This window comes from Pseudorca crassidens, chromosome 3, assembly GCF_039906515.1.
Source record: "Pseudorca crassidens isolate mPseCra1 chromosome 3, mPseCra1.hap1, whole genome shotgun sequence".
NCBI lineage: Eukaryota > Metazoa > Chordata > Mammalia > Artiodactyla > Delphinidae > Pseudorca > Pseudorca crassidens.
In genome coordinates this window covers 12,120,059-12,138,985 of record NC_090298.1, presented here as the reverse complement: position 1 = coordinate 12,138,985, position 18,927 = coordinate 12,120,059, and the positions used below count along the sequence as shown (strand labels likewise).

General features: G+C 38.4%; 1 protein-coding gene across 4 annotated transcripts in view; it reads left to right on the top strand.

The window, feature by feature from the left end:
* Nucleotides 1–18,927, top strand: part of DNAH5 (dynein axonemal heavy chain 5) — a 273,570-nt gene that overhangs the window by 99,282 nt on the left and 155,361 nt on the right. For all 4 annotated transcript variants that reach the window (XM_067730386.1, XM_067730387.1, XM_067730385.1 and 1 more), the window contains 7 exons: nt 529–700; nt 2,962–3,107; nt 6,392–6,557; nt 7,286–7,525; nt 8,977–9,167; nt 9,280–9,367; nt 15,652–15,785. In XM_067730386.1, the coding sequence (XP_067586487.1) occupies nt 529–700; nt 2,962–3,107; nt 6,392–6,557; nt 7,286–7,525; nt 8,977–9,167; nt 9,280–9,367; nt 15,652–15,785 (1,137 nt within the window). The remainder of the gene's footprint in view (nt 1–528; nt 701–2,961; nt 3,108–6,391; nt 6,558–7,285; nt 7,526–8,976; nt 9,168–9,279; nt 9,368–15,651; nt 15,786–18,927) is intronic.

The window sequence follows — 18,927 nt, the reverse complement described above, 5'->3', positions numbered from 1 at the left end:
ACTTTCTTATAATTAATTATTATTAATATTAACATTGCTATAAAAGGTAGGCTGGAAGTACTATCAGTCTTATTTAAATATGATAACATGTGAACAAAATACTGACACAATTTAACATTATACAGCAGGTAAATTTCAATGGAGGACCATGAGTTTCTGATCACAAATGCTCATTCTAATAACAGCTAGTTAATTAATCAGAGAAATATTGATTGATCACCTTCTATGCGCCAGGCACTGTTTCAGGCACATTGAACAAAGCAGACAACATTCTTGTCCTTTAACTTGCTCTTAAGTTCTTTTTCTCTCCTTCTCAGTCGTATTTTATTAGATTAGGAATTTGTGTCTATGGAGAGATTTCTTGCCTGTTCTATTCTTATTATGTTTTGGCTGCTTTACTTGCCAGGCTGCTATTGGAGCCCTGCAACTGGACCCTAAATAAAAGTAATCGTTTTGGATAAAAATGAGCTATTACTAGATATTCAAAGTGAGATATTATTTGATTACTTCACCCTTATTTCCCTGCAGATGATGCTGGCTGAATATCAGAGAGTGAAGTCAAAAATGCCTCCCATTATAGAGCAACTGATGGTCCCTCATTTGGCAAAGGTGGAGGAAGCTCTGCAGCCTGGCCTGGCTGCACTGACCTGGACATCCCTGAACATTAAGATGTACTTGAAAAATGCTTTTGCAAAGATCAGTAAGTCTGTTTAAATGGTTATTATTTTTCAATTCAAAAGGCTGAGTTTTTAAGGTCTATGGTATAATTTCTTATAGATGTTGTGATATGAATAATGAAACAAGGAGTGATATTCTTAAGCTGTTCCCTAAGGAATTTTTACCAAGTATATGAAGTCATTAATTTCCTGGAAACTGTATATATTCAGTATTTAATTTTATCCCCCGAGGCTAACTACATTTTAAAATTATACTTACTGTTGGCCATTAGACTTTAAAGGAACTCGAGTCATTCAGCTTTTTATATTAATAGGTTAGTGTATTCTGAGACCTTGATTTGGAAAATGTGATTTGGACACAGCAGACTGCTGAACAGCAGGGTACATGGGAAAAGTTTAAGCAAACATTTTTTCCTAATGAGGGATATAATATACTTTAAAATATATGTAACGTGGTGTATTCCATTAAATACAGTTTCCCAGAATGTGTACAAGTATGCTGCAAAGAAGTCTAGGCTCAGATAAGTCTGGGAAATCCAGGTTAAACAAAGTCAGGCAGATTTCTCTTCTGGAGGACTTTTCAGAGCCCTTGATATGCCAATATTTAGTGGTCTCCAAAAGTGGGCTCCTGTAGGTGGCATTTCCCAGAATTCCTTGGCTGCTTACCAGGAAAGCACGTTAACACCTTGTAGACCCTCTGTGGTGGACAGTGGAACACAGGTTGGAACATGGTGATAGAGGGATTGTTCTAGGAAGACTTAGAAATCACCATTCTCCTCTCCTACACAGTGTCCTCACCTGCTCTCCATGCCCTAATTCTCCCCATGTTTTATACCCCAGAGTGCGTCCCACTCCCAAGAAGCCCACTCAGACTATCCTACCACACAGGACCACTTTTTCCTGTGGCTTCTGTTTCACATTGGGACTAAAGAATCTGTATTTTGGTTTCTTCTAATGGTTCTATCTTTCTCCCCATACTGACTGCAAAGGGCTTGAAAATCAGGCTCTTTCTTATGCTTTTGTATTACTCTGAGTTGGGTTTGTACTAGACACCCAGACACACATGGATTCATAATTGCAATAGTTTTATATAGTTAATCTCTTAACATTTCTTTTTCTCCGTAACCCCTTTCCTACCCTTTGATCCCATCACCTCATTTCTGGGTCCCTCCTTCCTGAGCCTCCCTTCTACATACCCCTCGTGAAAACTGCTTTTATTCTCTCTCTCTTTCTCTTGTATTTGTGGCTGCTGAAATAGTACCTAGTCTTTTTATATCCTAATTTTTAAAGAGATTGTCTCATTAGTATGTTTTCACTGTACCTTCCAAGTAACTTAGAGCTCAGAAGGGTCCACCTATTTACTTTACCAGGTTCACTATACTCAAGAATATTTGTAGGTACTGGGTTGGGTGGGGTAGAGGAGTGAGGAATTTATGGTTGAACCCTCTTACCCTCTTTGTTTTGCTTTGTAGATTTGGGGACTAGATTCAAAGATAAATTGTGAAGGGGTCTTTGGATATGCATGAGATGTGTTTTAGGCTCATTACAATTTGAAGGTTGAATAATATAAAATGCATGAACCATAGCATTATAAGAATGGAGAAGATCCTCTGAGATGGAGGAGTGCTCAGGGACCGATGCCGGCACAGGAGGAGGGGGCCATGCGAATATGGGCAGATTCACAGAAAGCCTCCTGGGGGAGATGCGTTTGAGCTGACTTCAAGTTTGAGTCAGAGTAAGGCAGGCTGAGAAAGCTGGGAAACTGGTTTAAGAAAGAACAGTGTGTTGGGACTTCCCTGGTGGCGCAGTGGTTGAGAGTCCATCTGCCAATGCAGGGGACATGGGATCAAGCCCTGCTCCAGGAAGATCCCACATGCTGTGGAGCAACTAAGCCCATGAGCCACAACTACCGAGCCTGCGCTCTAGAGCCTGCGAGCCACAACTACTGACCCCACGTGCCGCAACTACTGAAGCTCACGCGCCTAGAGCCCGTGCTCCACAACAAGAGAAGCCACCGCAATGAGAAGCCTGTGTACCACAACAAAGAGTAGCCCCCGCTCACCGCAACTAGAGAAAGCCCGCGCACAGCGACGAAGACCCAACACAGACAAAAATAAATAAATAAGTAAAATTAAAAAAAGAAAGAAAGAAAGAACAGGGTGAGAAAACCAAGTATGAAACAGCTCTATGGAGCAACTTTAATCCTGATTTTGCTACTGAAATTTAATCATGTTGGTTTTTTTTTTTAAACAAAATGCTTAATCTCCTTTATTTTTTTCCAAAGAGGCCCTGGAGTTGCTGATTGACAGGGTCAATGATTTGATCGAGTTCCGCATCGATGCCATCCTGGAAGAAATGAGTGGCACGCCTCTTTGTCATCTCCCCAGGGAGGAGCCACTTACCTGTGAAGAGTTTCTCCAAATGACAAAGGTTATTAGAAGACTGATGTTTTTATTTAAATTTTGTTTTGTGATTCATTTTTCTATAAAGGGCATTTTTGGGAGCATAAATTAAATTTGTTTTCTCTATGCATGACTGGTCTGTGATAGATGTGATTCAAATGAGGAGCCTTCAGACAATAATCTGAAAATGAAGAGGAATGTACCTGAGGGGTCACGTAGACATGAAGAACAAATCATCTCTTTTCAGATCACTAGGAGGGAGATTGCCATGGAACACATTTCTCATTTCCTATAGTTTGTGAAGAATAGAGCTATTTTGCTGAAGAGCTTCTAATAAGCTAGGGTTAATTAATAAAATAATTGTTTTAAACAGTTTCTGGGTAGAATTTCTTCTTTAAACGTTTCTGTAGAGCAGCATTTCCCAAACTGGTGTTCTGTGGCGCACGGTTCTGGAGCCATTGCTGGGAAAGCTGGAAAAGGCGGGGTCTGTGTTCAATCTGCTTGGGGTAAAGACTGTACGTTCCTTTCCCCATTCAGATTCTCTTCACATTAACGTTTTAGAATAAAGACCTTCAGAAGGGCTCCTGGGAGTGTCTAGTTAACTTTCTTTAATCCATTATTTCTCAAATTTTAATTTGCATTTTGATTACCAAAGTGAATGATTACCAATATAAAAGAATGCTTTCTCTTGAATATGTTTACTTCTTATAATTCGTTTAGTCCTTCAACAATTTTTGTGGAGCTCCTATGCGAACCACTATTTGGGAATAAAACAGTGAACAAAACTGATGCAATCCTTGCCATTGTGATGCCCACTTTCAAGTGGAAGATATAGAAAAACAAGCAAACAAAAAAAGCCAATAAACAAACAACATGCCAGGTGATGATAAGTTCAATGGAGAAAAATTAAGAGGATAGTGGAGGAAAGGAGTACCTGACAGAGAGTTGTGATTTTATGTTGATGGTCAGGGATGACTTATGTGATTACATCTGAACATAGGAATTGAGGGAGCAAGCCAGGTGAATATCTTAGGGGAAAAACATTCCAGGCAGAGGGAACAGCAAGTGAAAAGGCCCCGAGGCAGAAGCTTCTTATGGTAGAAAGATGTTGAGTTGAAGTTCATTGAGTATGTTGATATGCTGAGGGGGAAAATCAAGTGGAGAAGGAAAAAGGGAATGGTTGGTAAGCATAGTCTCTGGCGAAGCAGCAGAGTGTGACTTAGAACTCAGATTGTGTGATTATGTATTCTTTTTTTAAAAATTAATTAATTTTTGGCTGCATTGGGTCCTCATTGCTGTGTGTGGGCTTTCTCTAGTTGCGGCCAGTGGGAGCTACTCTTCTTTGCAGTGCGCGGGCTTCTCATTACGGTAGCTTCTCTTGTGGAGCACGGGCTCTAGGTGCGTGGGCTCAGTAGTTGTGGCTTGCAGGCTCTAGAGCTCAGGCTCAGTAGTTGTGTCGCACAGGCTTAGTTGCTCCACGGCATGTGGGATCTTCCCGGACCAGGGCTTGAATCCGTGTCCCCTGCGTTGGCAGGTGGATTCTTAACCACTGCACCACCAGGGAAATCCCTATGTATTCTTAAATAGAAGAATAAACATTGCATTCACTGACAAAGGAGGAAAAGGGGTTAATGATGGAGGCTGATTTGTCTTCTGGATAAGGGCATGGGGTCAGGGCCATGTTGTGGCCTCCATTTGCTTTGTGCTATAGAAATCAAGGTTATTATCTGAGGACGATGAGGGAGGATGGTGTAAGGATTTGAGGACGCAAGAATTTGAGGACACAGCAGTTATGGGGCCTGGCAGAGAAATACGACTGGAGTCATGTAGAATGATCCTTGGGTAGCATTAGGGGCCTGCCTGAGTTTGGGGACCATGAATTTCCAGGACCAACACCTGCCTTGCCATGACCTCTGTGTGCAAGTGGAGAGGGTAGATGCCCTGGTTCATTTGGGTTGGGCTTCTCCTGGGTAGGGCTGAGGAAACAGGTGATGGAGTAAAGGCTGTTGGCAAAGGAATGATCGATGTGGGAAATCATGTCCTTAGGGGAGGGTGTGTAGAGTCAGAGGATTTAAGATGAAGGCTTGAAAAAATGTTAGCAATCTCTCAGAGAACAGGGAGTTAGTTCATTGTTTATATGGAATGAGGTAAGCAAGCTTCGCAAACAAACGTCCTCCTGTGTTTGTGTGTGATTTGCTGATCAATAATAATAACAAGCACTTCTTGGGTACTTACTTTGTGGCAGGCACTGTTCTTATCATTTTACATACATTGCCTTTTGGAATTCTCACAACAATCTGAGGTAGGTTCTACCATAATCAGCATTTTACAGATGTGGGAATCAAGGCCCAAGATTTTCCAGAATCACACAGAGCTAGGATTTGAATCCAGGTAGTTTGGTGCCAGAGTCTATACTTGTTACTGTACTTGTTGCTGGATGGCGCTAACTCTATTCCCTCCCTTACCCAACCTCTGACCTGCATCTTTTTCATAACTGTCTGTAGGCTAAGGATGGTGATTATTAGTTAAGTGAAGTTCTGAGCTGGGAGTTATTTTATACTTTATTTGATGGTAAAGAAGTTTAATAGTTTCAGAACACATCAGAATCTTCCTGTTTTAATGATATCAAAATGCCATATGCCCTACAGCAGTGGAATGGGCGTGAATGTCATGGGTAATGAGGAGGTAAATGAACCGTGAAGCTAATGCTTAGAGTGGAGGGTCCATGAGCACATTAGAGAATCTTGAGATGAATCATGGTGGAACTTGGGAAGGAGCTGGAGACTATGACCTACTCACAGTCTATTGCTTTATGGGCTTGTTTTCCAACCAGGTGGTAAATCACTGACTATCTCTCTGTCTGTCTTGATTACAGTGCTCCAGTATATTCATTTATGTTTGTTAAATCTCATTTTTGAGAAATGCATAATCCAGTTGGAGGCAGGGGAATATCTGAAATTAATTAGGGGTTGATGATGGACTGTTGGCAAAGGTGAAGAGAGAAGGAAGCCTGGCTAGAGCAGATTTATATGAAATGAAGGAAACTTCATGGGAAGAGAGGCAGTTCATGACTTTTGGAGTTATTTCCTCCATTGCTGGAGAAGCAAGCATAATTTTGGTCCATCTACGATCCAGTTGGTTCTCTTGTCTTTAACACATTCCTTTACAGGATGCCTGGCCTGGGTTAGTGTGAGAGGCATGGCCAAGCATCGTTGGGGACCAAGATCTCATCTGGAGGCTGAACCTATGTGCCCTCAAGAGCTAGTTAAACAAATATGACACAGTGCTAATTTTTATTTTTATTTTTGATAGGACCTTTGTGTAAATGGTGCTCAGATACTACACTTTAAAAGCTCATTAGTGGAGGAAGCAGTCAATGAGCTAATAAATATATTGCTGGATGTGGAAGTTTCATCTAAGGAAGACAGAGAGAAAGCATCCAATATGAAGAGTACTGATTCAAAAAATGAAATTTCGGGTAAGACAGGGGGTAATGGAAGGGTCTTGTTTTTCTAGGACATTACTGAAAACTAAAATTTAATTTTCTACATGGCAATGAATTTCACACTCTAAAAAGACCCTCCCAATTTTATAAGGACATTTATAAATCTGAGATTATGATTCAGAGCACATTTTAATGATGCCATGTCATTCATTCCCATTACTTTTTGTTCAACTCTACAAGCATGTACTTTGCATTGGCCCTTGTTAGCTCTCTTTGCATTTAGGTCTAAAGGTATGTTTTTTCACTATCAGTAGAGTAGGATGGTTTATGGATTGGAATCCCCACTGAGGTACGTCTACACCAGAGCAAAGGGCTTGCAGGACAGAGGAGGACACTGAGAGGCTGAGGACGGTCGCTGTTCCCCAAGGGTTTATGGTTATTGGTAGAAGAGAGAACCCAGAGAACGAGCACCCAGGCGCCCAGGCCCTGTCGTTCTTTTGTGGCCACAGCTTCTGCCTCTCCTCCTGTTTCCGCACATCGAGGAGGAGAGGCCTCCTCAGACTGCCTGGTGCCCCGAGTTCGTCTCCCTATCCTTTGATGGCCTCATTTCGTAAGAAGTGTGACCTTTGAGTGTTATTCAACTTGCATGTAATTTATCTTAATTTTCTTCTCTTTAACTGCAGTAGATGGTTTTCTGTCTGTCTGTCTGTTTCTCTCTTTCCCCGTTCCCATCTCTTTCAATTTCTCTCATTGTGTAACAGCAAAAAGAGAAGAAGGACATTCCGACACCTTGACATCTTCTCTTAATGCTGGGGTGGGCCTCCTGCCTTTGACGACAGTCGTGAGAAAGAAGAAAGAGACCAAGGTGTTACAGGAAGGAGCCCGCGAGTTGCTCTCTCACTTCAATCACCAGAACCTGGGTGCTCTGCTGAAAGTTACAAGGAACACGCTAGAGGCCATTCGCAAGCGCATTCATTCCTCCCACATGACCAGCTTCCGGGGTAATGATCCCACACCATTTGCCTCCTGACTGGCCAAGTCTGGTTGCTGGTTGTGTGTGTGTGTGTGTTCCTGTTAAATTTAAATAATAAAACCCCCCACCATTTCTTGAGTGCCTCCTTGTAAGTTTAAATGTTATGAACTTGAATTATCTTCATAATTCTATGAAGTAGACACTATCATTCCACTCATTTAAGACTGAGTCCAGGGAGGTTAAGTAATTTGCTTAACGTTGCTTAGCTCTTGTTAATAACATCATAATCAGCATCACATTTAATCTTTTTTGTAATAAGGTGAAAACGTGTGAAATGAATTATTTTAATTAGTGAAAGAAAAAATACATACTTTAAAAAGAAGATATCCAGAAAGATAATTTCATTGTTAAATTATTAGATTATTAGCCAGTCTTATAAAGAGAGAAAGATCTTATTAATGCCATGATCTCCAAAGCAGAAATTGTCTTTACTATTTTCGTGTCAATTTAGTACTTTCCAACTGATTTCTTCATTCTCAGTACAGCCATCTCTCCTCGGCACCATTCAGAAATAGGTGTTGCAAAAAAAAAAAAAAAAAAAAAAAAAAAAAGAAATAGGTGTTGCATTTCCCAGAGGGGCCACAAAAATCCATCAAATTTAGAGACATTCTGAAATTAAATTTTAAATTAAAAAGATATAAAAAATAAAGTAACAGTAATTAATTAAAATTGAAAAAACAATAGGATAACAAACTATTTTAATTTATTTTGCATATTGGCATTTAAGGGAAAGCATCTCTAATATTTAATTAAAAGTGGATGAATAAAAGTGGAAACATTAAAATAATTTTTTGATTGGTGGCATGGCTTATTATGTTTTATTTTACTTCAGAATGGAGGATAGTACTTTCCTTTGACATGGGGATAATATTAGAACTTATCAACTGTTGATATGCTGAATATTGTCATGTCTTCCTCAACTTTATACATTACAGGTATTTCCAACTGTATATATAGAGTTAACACGCACACACATATACATATTTAGACACCTATACCTATATCCGACTTTAAAAGCCCCTTGGGTATGGTGTAAATGGTAAATTACACTTTATTTCTTCTCTACTCTTTAACCGCGCCCTTTTAGGCCAGAGTTTACGTAATTAAATCTGACTCCAGGCAGTGGGTTTCCTTTATGGAGAGTGTACCCATAGATTGTAATCAGCAGAAAATGGCTTGGGTTCCATCGAGCTGCTCTGTTACATTGAGCAAAACTAGATCCTCCATTAGTTTTTATTCATTCATTCTTTCATTCATTCAACAAACACATATAGTATTGTCCAATGATATACCTAGTAAGTATTGTTCTAGGTGCTTTAATTTTTCTGGTTAAAAATGAAATAAATTAAAAATTTATTAACTAAGTTAATACATTTTAAATCAAAAAGATTAAATCCTCCCTGTTTTGTGTTAACTCAGACAGTAACAGTACCTCTAAAATGAAGCAGAACGTTCTGCCCATTTTCCGGGCAAGCATCACTCTGGCCATTCCCAACATCACCATGGCCCCAGCCCTAGAAGACATACAGCAGACGCTGAACAAAGCCGTGGAGTGCATCGTCACTGTCACCAAGGGGGTTAGACAGTGGAACAGTGAGCTGTTGTCCAAGGTGGGTGTGGGATGAGGAAATCATTTCATATGATTGAAATGAATCATGATTGGTGGCATGGTTTATTATGTTTCAAGGTCATATGACTGAAATATGTCCTTTTCCACTGTAGAAAAAGATGCACGAAAGAAAAATGGCTGCTTTGCAGAGTAACGAAGACAGCGATTCTGATGTTGAAATGGGAGAAAACGAACCTCAGGGTAAATGTTCTTTTAGTTCTTTCTAACTAGTCATTCTAAATCAAAATATATTGAGCTAAAAGGTATTTTCCCTCCATGCAATTCTCAAATCAGATTAGATCGGAATATTAATCTATGAGCCAGTTTCTAGTTTATAAAATATGAAGATCTATGTATTTTAATATCACCATCATGAATAGTGTATTTTTTTTTTTTTTTTTTGCGGTACACGGGCCTCTCACTGCCGTGGCCTCTCCCACCGTGGAGCACAGGCTCCGGACGCACAGGCCCAGTGGCCACAGCTCACGGACCCAGCCACTTCGCGGCATGTGGGATCCTCCCGGACCGGGGCACGAACCCGCGTCCCCTGTATCGGCAGGCAGACTCTCAACTACTGCGCCACCGGGGAAGCCCCATGAATAGTGTATTTTAAGTGGGTATCTCACAAGACATACTAGGGGACAAGTTGGATTTTAGTTTCACAGTTTAAAGAGAAACTTATCATCACAATGAACATTTCCTGACGTTTAAGAGCTATTTTGTATTTTGAGCCATTATATGTCCTGTTTTGCTAACATGCTGTGATTTTTGCTGTAGATCTTATGGTTTTCATTTATATTCTGTAGTATTAGGTAGCATATGACATCCAAGTTGCTAATGATATATGATAAATGTAGTTTAGTCCTACAAACTTCTTTTAAAGCAACCCTGCAAACAGGGCGTGTGTAATTTTCAATTAGTGCTCATATCCCCTGAGAACTAACCACAAGGAAGAAACTAAAACAAGTTCCTCTTTAAAATAGTCTGTTACTGAGGAGGCTAAAGACAGCTCAAAACAACTTTATCCACAACTTACAATATTATTTATTTAAGCTAAAAATCTATATTACTGTGTTAATTTCAATTTTGATATTGTTTGGAAACATTGCTTAACTTCCTAGAATAGCTTAAAATTCAGAATTTTCTAAACTCGAAATATGTTCAATCATGAATTATATCTTAAACTGAGAGGAAAAATGTTTAATGGAAAATTAGACATATATTCTTGTCATGATAAAAGAGTTAAAAAAAGAAATAAGCCGCACCTTTTAAAAATAACAGCTTTGAGATATAATTTACATAACATAAAATTCACCCTTTTAAAGTGTACAATTCAGTGGTTTTTAGCATATTCAGAGTTGTACAGCCATCACCACTATCTAATTTTAGAACATTTTCATCACCTCCAAAAGAAAGCCTGTACCTGTTAGCAGTCATTTCTCATTCCCCTCCCCCAGCCCCTGGCAACCATTAATCTACTTTCTGTCTTTATGGGTTTGCCTATTCTGAACGTTTCATATAAATGGAATCATGCTACATGTGGTCTTTTGTAACTAACTTTCAAGTTCTAACTATGTTGTAGCACATATCATTTCTTCATCTCTTTTTATGTATCATTTCTTTTTATCGCTGGATAAATAGTCCATTGTATGGATACACTACATTTTCTCCATTCATCAGCTGATGAGCATTTGGGTTGTTTGCACTTTTGGACTGTTACGAATAGATAATGCTGTGAACATTTGTGTAAAGTTTCTGCGTGGACATATATTTTCATTTCTCTTGGGTATGATAGTCATGCCCCGAATCATATGGCAACTTATGCTTAACATTTTGAGGAAATGCCAAACTGTTGTCCAAAGCAATTAGACCATTTTACCTTCCTACCAGCAGTGTATGAAGGTCTCTCTCTCTCTCTTTTTTTTTCCTTGTATCCTCACCAGCAGTTGTTGTTGTCTGCCTTTTGATTATAGCCATTCTAGTGTGTGTAAAGTGGTATCTCCCTGCAGTTTTGATTTGCATTTCCATAAAGACCAATGATATTGAACATCTTTTCATGTCTGTATGTGTAGCTTTTCTTATTTTTTTTTTCCGTTTATATATCTTGTTTGGAGAAATGTCTATTCTTTGCCCAAGTTTTTAATAATTGGACTATTTGTCTTTTTATTGTTGAGTTGTTTATATATTCTGAATACAAATCCCTTACCAGATATGTAAATATGTAATTTGAAATATTTTCTTACATTCTGTGGGTTGCTTTTTCACTTTCTTTCTTTTTTTTTTTTTTGTGGTACGTGGGCCTCTCACTGTTATGGCCTCTCCCATTGCGGAGCACAGGCTCCGGACGCACAGGCTCAGCGGCCATGGCTCATGGACCCAGCCGCTTTGTGGCATGTGGGATCTTCCTGGACCGGGGCACGAACCTGTGTCCCCTGCATCGGCAGGCGGACTCTCAACCGCTGCGCCACCAGCGAAGCCCTGTTTTTTCACTTTCTTAATGGTATCTTTTGAAGTATAAAAGTTTTAATTTTGATTCAGTCCAGCTTAGCTACTTTTTCTTTTGGTGCTTTTGATTGTGTATTTAAGAAACTGTTGCTTAACTTAAGGTCATGAATGTTTACTCCTATGTTTTCTTTAAACATTTTATATTTTTAGCTCTTATATTTAGGTCTATGGTGCATTTTGAGTGAAGTAGGGGTCCAAATTCATTCTTTTGCCTGTGGGTATTCAGTTGTCCTAGCACCATTTGTTGCAAAGACTATTTTTTCCCAATTGAATTTTCTTGAGACCCCTGTTGAAAATCAGTTAACTGCAAGTGCAAATGTAAGCATTTATTTCTGTACTCTGGATTTGAGTCCATTGATCTTATGTCTATCCTTATTCCAGAACCCCACTGTCTTGATTACTATAGCTTTGAAGTAAATTTTGAAGTCAGGAGTGTGAGTCTTCCAACATTTTTCTTCTTTTTCAAGATTGTTTTTGAATATTCTGGATCTCTTTTATTTCTGTATGAATTTTGAAATCATCAGCCTGTTAATTTCTACAAAAAAGATTTGTGATTTTTGGGATGTGCTGAATCTGTAAGTCAATCTGGAGACTATTGAAATGAAATTTAAAAAAACTGAAATAATACAAAGTATCTCCTCCAACCACAGTGAAATGAAATTAAAAATCAGTGATAGGAGATTTGGGAAATTCACTAATACATGAAAATTAAACAATATACTCCTAAATAACCAATGAGTCAAAGAAGAAATCACAAAGGGAATTAGGAAATAGTTTTAGGATAAATGCAAAGGAAAACACAAAATGACAAAACTTATGAAATGCAGTTAAAACAGTGCTTAGAGGGAAATTTATAGTCTTAAACACTGATACTAAAAAGGAAGAAATATCTCAAATCAATAACCTAGCTTTCTAGGTTTTAAGAAACTTAACTTCAAGGTCACTGATTCTTTCTTCTACAAGCTAAAATCTGTTGAGCCTTGCAAGTGAATATTCATTTCATTTATTGTTTTTTTCAACTTTAGAACTTGTATTTGATTCTCTTCTACATTTCTATATCATTATTGATATTCTCTATTTTTTGAGACATACTTCTCGTACTTTAATTCTTCAGATAGGGTTTTCTGTAGTTCCTTGAACATATTTTAATAGCTGATTTTAAATTTTTCTCTAAGTTTAATTAGGTCCCATTTGTTTATTTTTGCTTTTGTTTCCTTTGCATTAGGAGACAAATAAAAAAATATTGCTATGATTTATGTTAGAGTGTTCTGCTTATGTTTTCTTCTAGTTTTATGGTTTCCAGTCTTACGTGTAGGTCTTTAATCCATTTTGAGTTTATTTTTGTACATGCTGTGAGAAAGCTTTTGCACAACAAAGGAAACCATCAACAGAATGAAAAGATAATCTACTGAATGGGAGGAAATATTTGCAAATGATATGACCAATAAGGGGTTAATATCAAAACTATATAAACAGCTCATACAACTCAATATCAAAAAACAAACAACCTGTTTGAAAAATGGACAGAAGACCTGAATAGACATTTTCCCAAAGAAGACATACAGATGGCCAGCAGGCACATGAAAAGATGCTCAACATCACTACTCATCAGAGAAATGCAAATTAAAACCACAATGAGATATCACCTCACACCCATCAAAATGCCCATCATTAAAAAGAACATAAATAACAAATGTTGGCACAGATGTGGAGAAAAGGGAACCCACTTGCACTGTTGGTGGGAATGTAAATTGGTACAGCCACTGTGGAGAACAGTATGGAGGTTCCTCAGAAAAACTAAAAATAGAACTACCATATGATTCAGCATTTCCACTCCTGAGTATATATCTGGAAAAATGAAAACAGTAATTCGAAAAATATACACACCCCAGTGTTTATAGCAGCATGATTTACAGTAGCTAGGAAGCAATCCAAGTGCCCATCAACAGACAATTGGATTAAGAAGCTGTGATACATATATACAATGAGCTATTACTCAGCCATAAAAAAGAATGAAATTTTGCCATTTGCAACAAGATGGATGGACCTGGAGGGTATTATGTTAGTGAATTAAGTCAGACAGAGAAAGACAAATGCTCTATGTTATCACTTATATGTGGAATCTAAAAAATAAAGCAGAGGAAAGAATATAGCAAAACAGAAACAGATTTACAGATATAGAGAACAAACTTTGAGGTGACCAGTGGGGAGAGGGAAGGGGGGAAGGGAAAAGATAGGGGTATGGGATTAAGAGATACAAACTACTATGTATAAAATAAGTAAATAAATAAGCTACAAGGAAATATACAGCACAGGGAGTATAGCCAGTATTTTATAACAACTTTAAATGGAGTACAATCTATAAAAAATTTGAGTCACTATGTTGTACAGAACCTTGTCAATCAACTGTATGTCAATAAAAATTTCTTTTTGTCCAGTAATTCCAATAGTGGGCTTTCTCATGTATATTTCTATTGGCTGTTTTTGTTCCTATGGGTGGGCATGACTTTCCTGTATCTTTGCATGTCTCACAATTTTAATTTTTGTTTAAAAGTTGATATGTTAAAGAGTATAATGTAGCAAATCTGATTCTTTCTCCCAGGGTCTGTTGTTACTACTGTTTTATATTGACTTTCCTGGACCAATTCTGTAAAACTTGTCTTCCCTGTGGACTGCACCACTATAGTCTGTGCTTGGTTAGTTTAGCAGTTAACTATGATTGCACAGAGATTTCCTTTAATGCTTTGAACAAGTAAGACTTCCATGCTTTGCCTAGGGAGTTTGTGTGTGCACTGGAGCACGCTGAAAGCTCAGAAAGTTATCAGCACTGCTCTAGCCTTTATTTATTATTTGTGCAAGACCTCAATTCATGAGCCAGCATGAAAGATTGGGACATTTTTAGGTCTTTCCTGGGCATGTGCACAGCTCTGTACATACACATGACCTTCTAGAACCCCAGGAATATGTCAGGGCCCTATAAGGCCTTCTGTGGACATCTCATTCCCCAGATCTTTAACTTTTTTGGCCACCCTTTCCATTGCCCCAACAGATATCATTGCCTCAGACAGCTGTGAAGTTAAACGTCACTGATGTTTTTTTTTTTTTTTAATTGAAGTATAGTTGACTTACTTCATAAGTAAGTGACTTATGTACTTCAACATAGTGACTTGGTATTTTTACACATTATGAAATGATCACCACTATGAATCTAGTTACCATCTATCACCATATAAAGTTATTACAGTATTATTGACTGTATTCCCTGTATTGTACACTACATCCTGTGACTTATTTATTTTATAACTGGACTTCTTAATCCCCTTTATTGATTTTGCCCATCCTCCTTTCCCCTCCCTGTGGCAAGGACTAGTTTGTTCTCTGTATCTATGAGTCTGCTTCTGTTTTGTTCTCATTGTTTTTTGACAAACACCTTGGGGATAGGGCTTTTCTCAGTCAGTGGGTTCTGAGTCAGGTCAAATAAAGATAACCTCTTTGAATGGGGCTTGCCCAGGGAGCTTCCAGACAAGTCAAGTAGGGACAATTCTGTGGGGCTTCTTGAGGAGCCTTAAGCCCAGGCTGGTCCCTCTGGTGAATGTGGCCTGCTGCTGGCTGTGGTTTTCACAGCCACGGTCATTGCAAAGCTCCTGTTTCTCGAGGCTGCCGCATAGCCAGCAAGGGGCAGTGTACGTAGAACCGATTAACAAAACAGTGACAAAACTCACTGTTGTTACTCAAATTTCAAAATATTTCTCTAATAAACAATTCCTTGAATTGTTGCAAGCTTTGGTTAATGTCCAGAGTCCTGAAAAAATTATTATTGACAAATTTGCCCAGTGTTTTCAATTGCTTTTACAAAGAAGATTTTTTCAGAGGTCCTTACTTTACCATTACAGAAATTCACTCATCTTTTTAAAGCATGTTCTATATACTGTTGATATAAATGTTTCTCTCTCTCTCTCTCTTTTTTTTTTTGCTTTTAGATACCTTTGAGATAGCATCTGTGAACTTACCCATTCCTGTGCAAAACAGGAATTATTATAAGAATGTTTCTGACAACAAAGAGATTCTAAAATTAGTCTCTGTGCTTAGCACAATCATCAACTCCACCAAAAAGGTATGCCAAGAGGATCTGCAGCCAGGGTCTTTTGCTTTACAGCAAGACTGAAGTTGAACATTTAAGCTTGTCCTTCACGTAGCCTGGGTCTCACACACTGTACCTTCAGTGAGCAGCTTATGGAATCTCGTACGTGCCCAGCAAATGTTTGTTTAACTCAAGATTTTTCATTCTAGGTTGCAAGGTGAAAGACAATTATTATTTCTGTGTTTTATATTGTCTTCTGTTTAATGCCTTTAAACTTGTTATATATTTATGTAGTACAGATAAGTCTGTTAAAAAATTCAAGATGTCTCAAACCCCAGGTCAGACTGTTGCTGCAGTTCACCTTCAAAGAGTCAGTGATGCTGGAACTGACTTGAATCATTTGAAATAGAATAAGTTTACATTCAGTTCTTGTGTTTCTGTAGTTGGGCAAATCTTATAAAATAGATGAAAATTTATATATATTGTATATACATGTATGTATATCATGGAAATAAGATAATACTGGGAATTCCGAAAATATTTTCAGCACGTACTTGTACTGGACATGGATGTAAATTCAGGTTAATTTTTTCTTCCAAACTGCTCTTCTCTCACCTTTCCCTTTTCTGTTCAGGCAAATCTGTCTTTGTGGTTAAAAAGACTCAAAATCCTGGTGTCAATTTCTACCTAAAAGAAAATATTCACATTGGCACTAAGACCTGCTGACTCTTTAAAAATGTTTCTCATTGTTGAGGGAACAGTTGTCACTCAGTAAATATATCTTTTCTATTACTCAGTTTTGATAGAATGAGTTTCACTTGTTTGAAAGTGTTTTGAAAAGCTGCCTTTGCTCTAACCATGTGAGGAAATATTAAGTTTAATTTTAATGTATTCCTGAGGGAACTGGAAGCTTTTGCATTTAATGCATTTTCAATTTTCCTTCTTAATATCTTGAAGGTCTTGTACTTAATTTTGCCCTAGGGACTGCGTTCACATAATTCAATTTAACAAATATTTGTCTGGTGCTTAGTTTATCAAGCTCTGTACTAAACGATAAAGGTAAGTAGAGTATTCTGTGATGATGATAAACATTCAAGTATGCTTTCAAATGTCTCAGTAATCATGGAAAATACAATAAAATAGATCAATAATAAAGTCCATTACTTTCTTTCAGTATAAGCAGCCACTGTTATGAAAATCTAAGGGTAAGACAGAGTAGTTGAAATTAATGTCCTGCAGGCAACAAGGTACTTATGTCTGTGTCATTGTTGTTGCATTTGCCTTTATACTATGTGAAGGAAATTTACAGATCTTAGTGCAGTCTTCCTTAAGATAATAGAAAGGGTTGGCACTTAGAATAACTTGAAGGACTTTATCCAGATGGATAGGATGGCCAGATTGTTTCTGGAAGACTATATGCACACTTGGTCATAGTGCTAGACGTGGCTGTCCACAGCCATAGACCCTTCTGAATTTTCTGTGGCTGACCCTTCCTCGACCACAGAACCTCTGACCCCAGCCCCTTTCCTCTTACAATAACTGGTTGGATCAGAATACAAACCTGACCTACATTCAGCACATCCATAGTTTGGCCATCGACTTATAACACTGCCTGGCTTGACAAGATGAGCTGGACCAAACAATCAAAATAACCATGGCAATTAAAATAACTTAAGTAGATCAGCCCTACATATGTAGTTCAAGTAATTTTTCCTTTAGGCTTTAGGTTACCTCTGCTTTCAAATGTTCCAGTTTAATAAAGATTGGCTCAGATAAAATAAATGAGAGTCTAAAACTTATTTAGTTAGGGTATGTTCTTTTTTTTTTTTTTTAATAAATCTATCTATCTACTTATTTATTTATTTATTCAGTCTGTGTTGTGTCTTTGTTGCTGTGCATGGGCTTTCTCTATAGTTGTGGTGAGCGGGGGCTACTCTTCGTTGCGGTGCACGGGCTTCTCATTGTCGTGGCTTCTCTTGTTGCGGAGCATGGGCTCTAGGCTTGTGGGCTTCAGTAGCTGTGGCACACAGGCTCAGTACTTGTGGCTCGTGGGCTCTAGAGCACAGGCTCAGTAGTTGTGGCACCCAGGCTCAGTAGTTGTGGCTTGCAGGCTTCAGTAGTTGTGGCTCGCGGGCTCTAGAGCTCAGGCTCAGTAGTTGTGGCACAAGGGCCTAGTTGATCGTGGAATGTGGGTCTTCCCAGACCAGGGCTCAAATCCATGTCCCCTGCATTGGCAGGCGGATTCTTAACCACTGTGCCACCAGGGAAGTCCCAGGTACGTTCTTAATATTATAAACTCTTGGGTGTTGGAAGAGCTCAGGATTCTGGAATTTTACCCATGTTCAGGGATCTTTGATAATCTGTAATTCGTTCTCCAAACCATCATACATTTGTGAATATGTCTAGATGCTGTTGCAGTGCATTCTGGGTGTGCATGTCAACATCTCAGCCCGTGCCAGGGCATCAGGGGTAGCTGGGACAAGCGGGGGCAGGCTTAGCTTTCTGCATTTTAGTGGGTGTGAAGTGTCAACACTCATTAATCCTGAGGTTTCAAGGGGCATCTTTAGCTGCACGTGGGGAACTAGAGTAAAGCTACTGCTTGGCTTGGCTCGGGTTGGCGAAATTTACTTAAAATAATCAGACCATTTAGAATGCTGTTGGTAATGCTCTATTCTTTCAAATAATGCCACTTTTCTCTCTATCTCAGTTGAAATTTTTTTTTCTCACGCAGATGTAACTCTGAAATGATAATGTAAGCCAATAGACAAGGTTGACTACCAAGAGGTATAAACATTAGAAATGAGGAGACAAATTTTAATTATTTGGAGATGATATGATTGTCTATCAAGTAAATCCAAAAGTGCTAATCTAAAAAATACATATGGCCCAAGAAGAGTTAAATTAGTAGTCAGTTGAAAGGTAACTATAGGCATTTCTGCTGTAATGCAATAAACATGTTCCTGAAAAGCCGGTTTTGCAAAGTTGCACATCTAATAGGGCTTATGAGAAAAAAGAGGTTGAGATAGACACACACAACCTAGGAACTTCTGTAACCAGAGTAATACCAAAAACAATAACAATCATAGTAAAATATTAACCTGTTTAACAACGCTGTGGTCAGTATAGAACTTTACATACTATCTAAAGGTGAAAGAAACTTGGTAGAAGTTGTAAC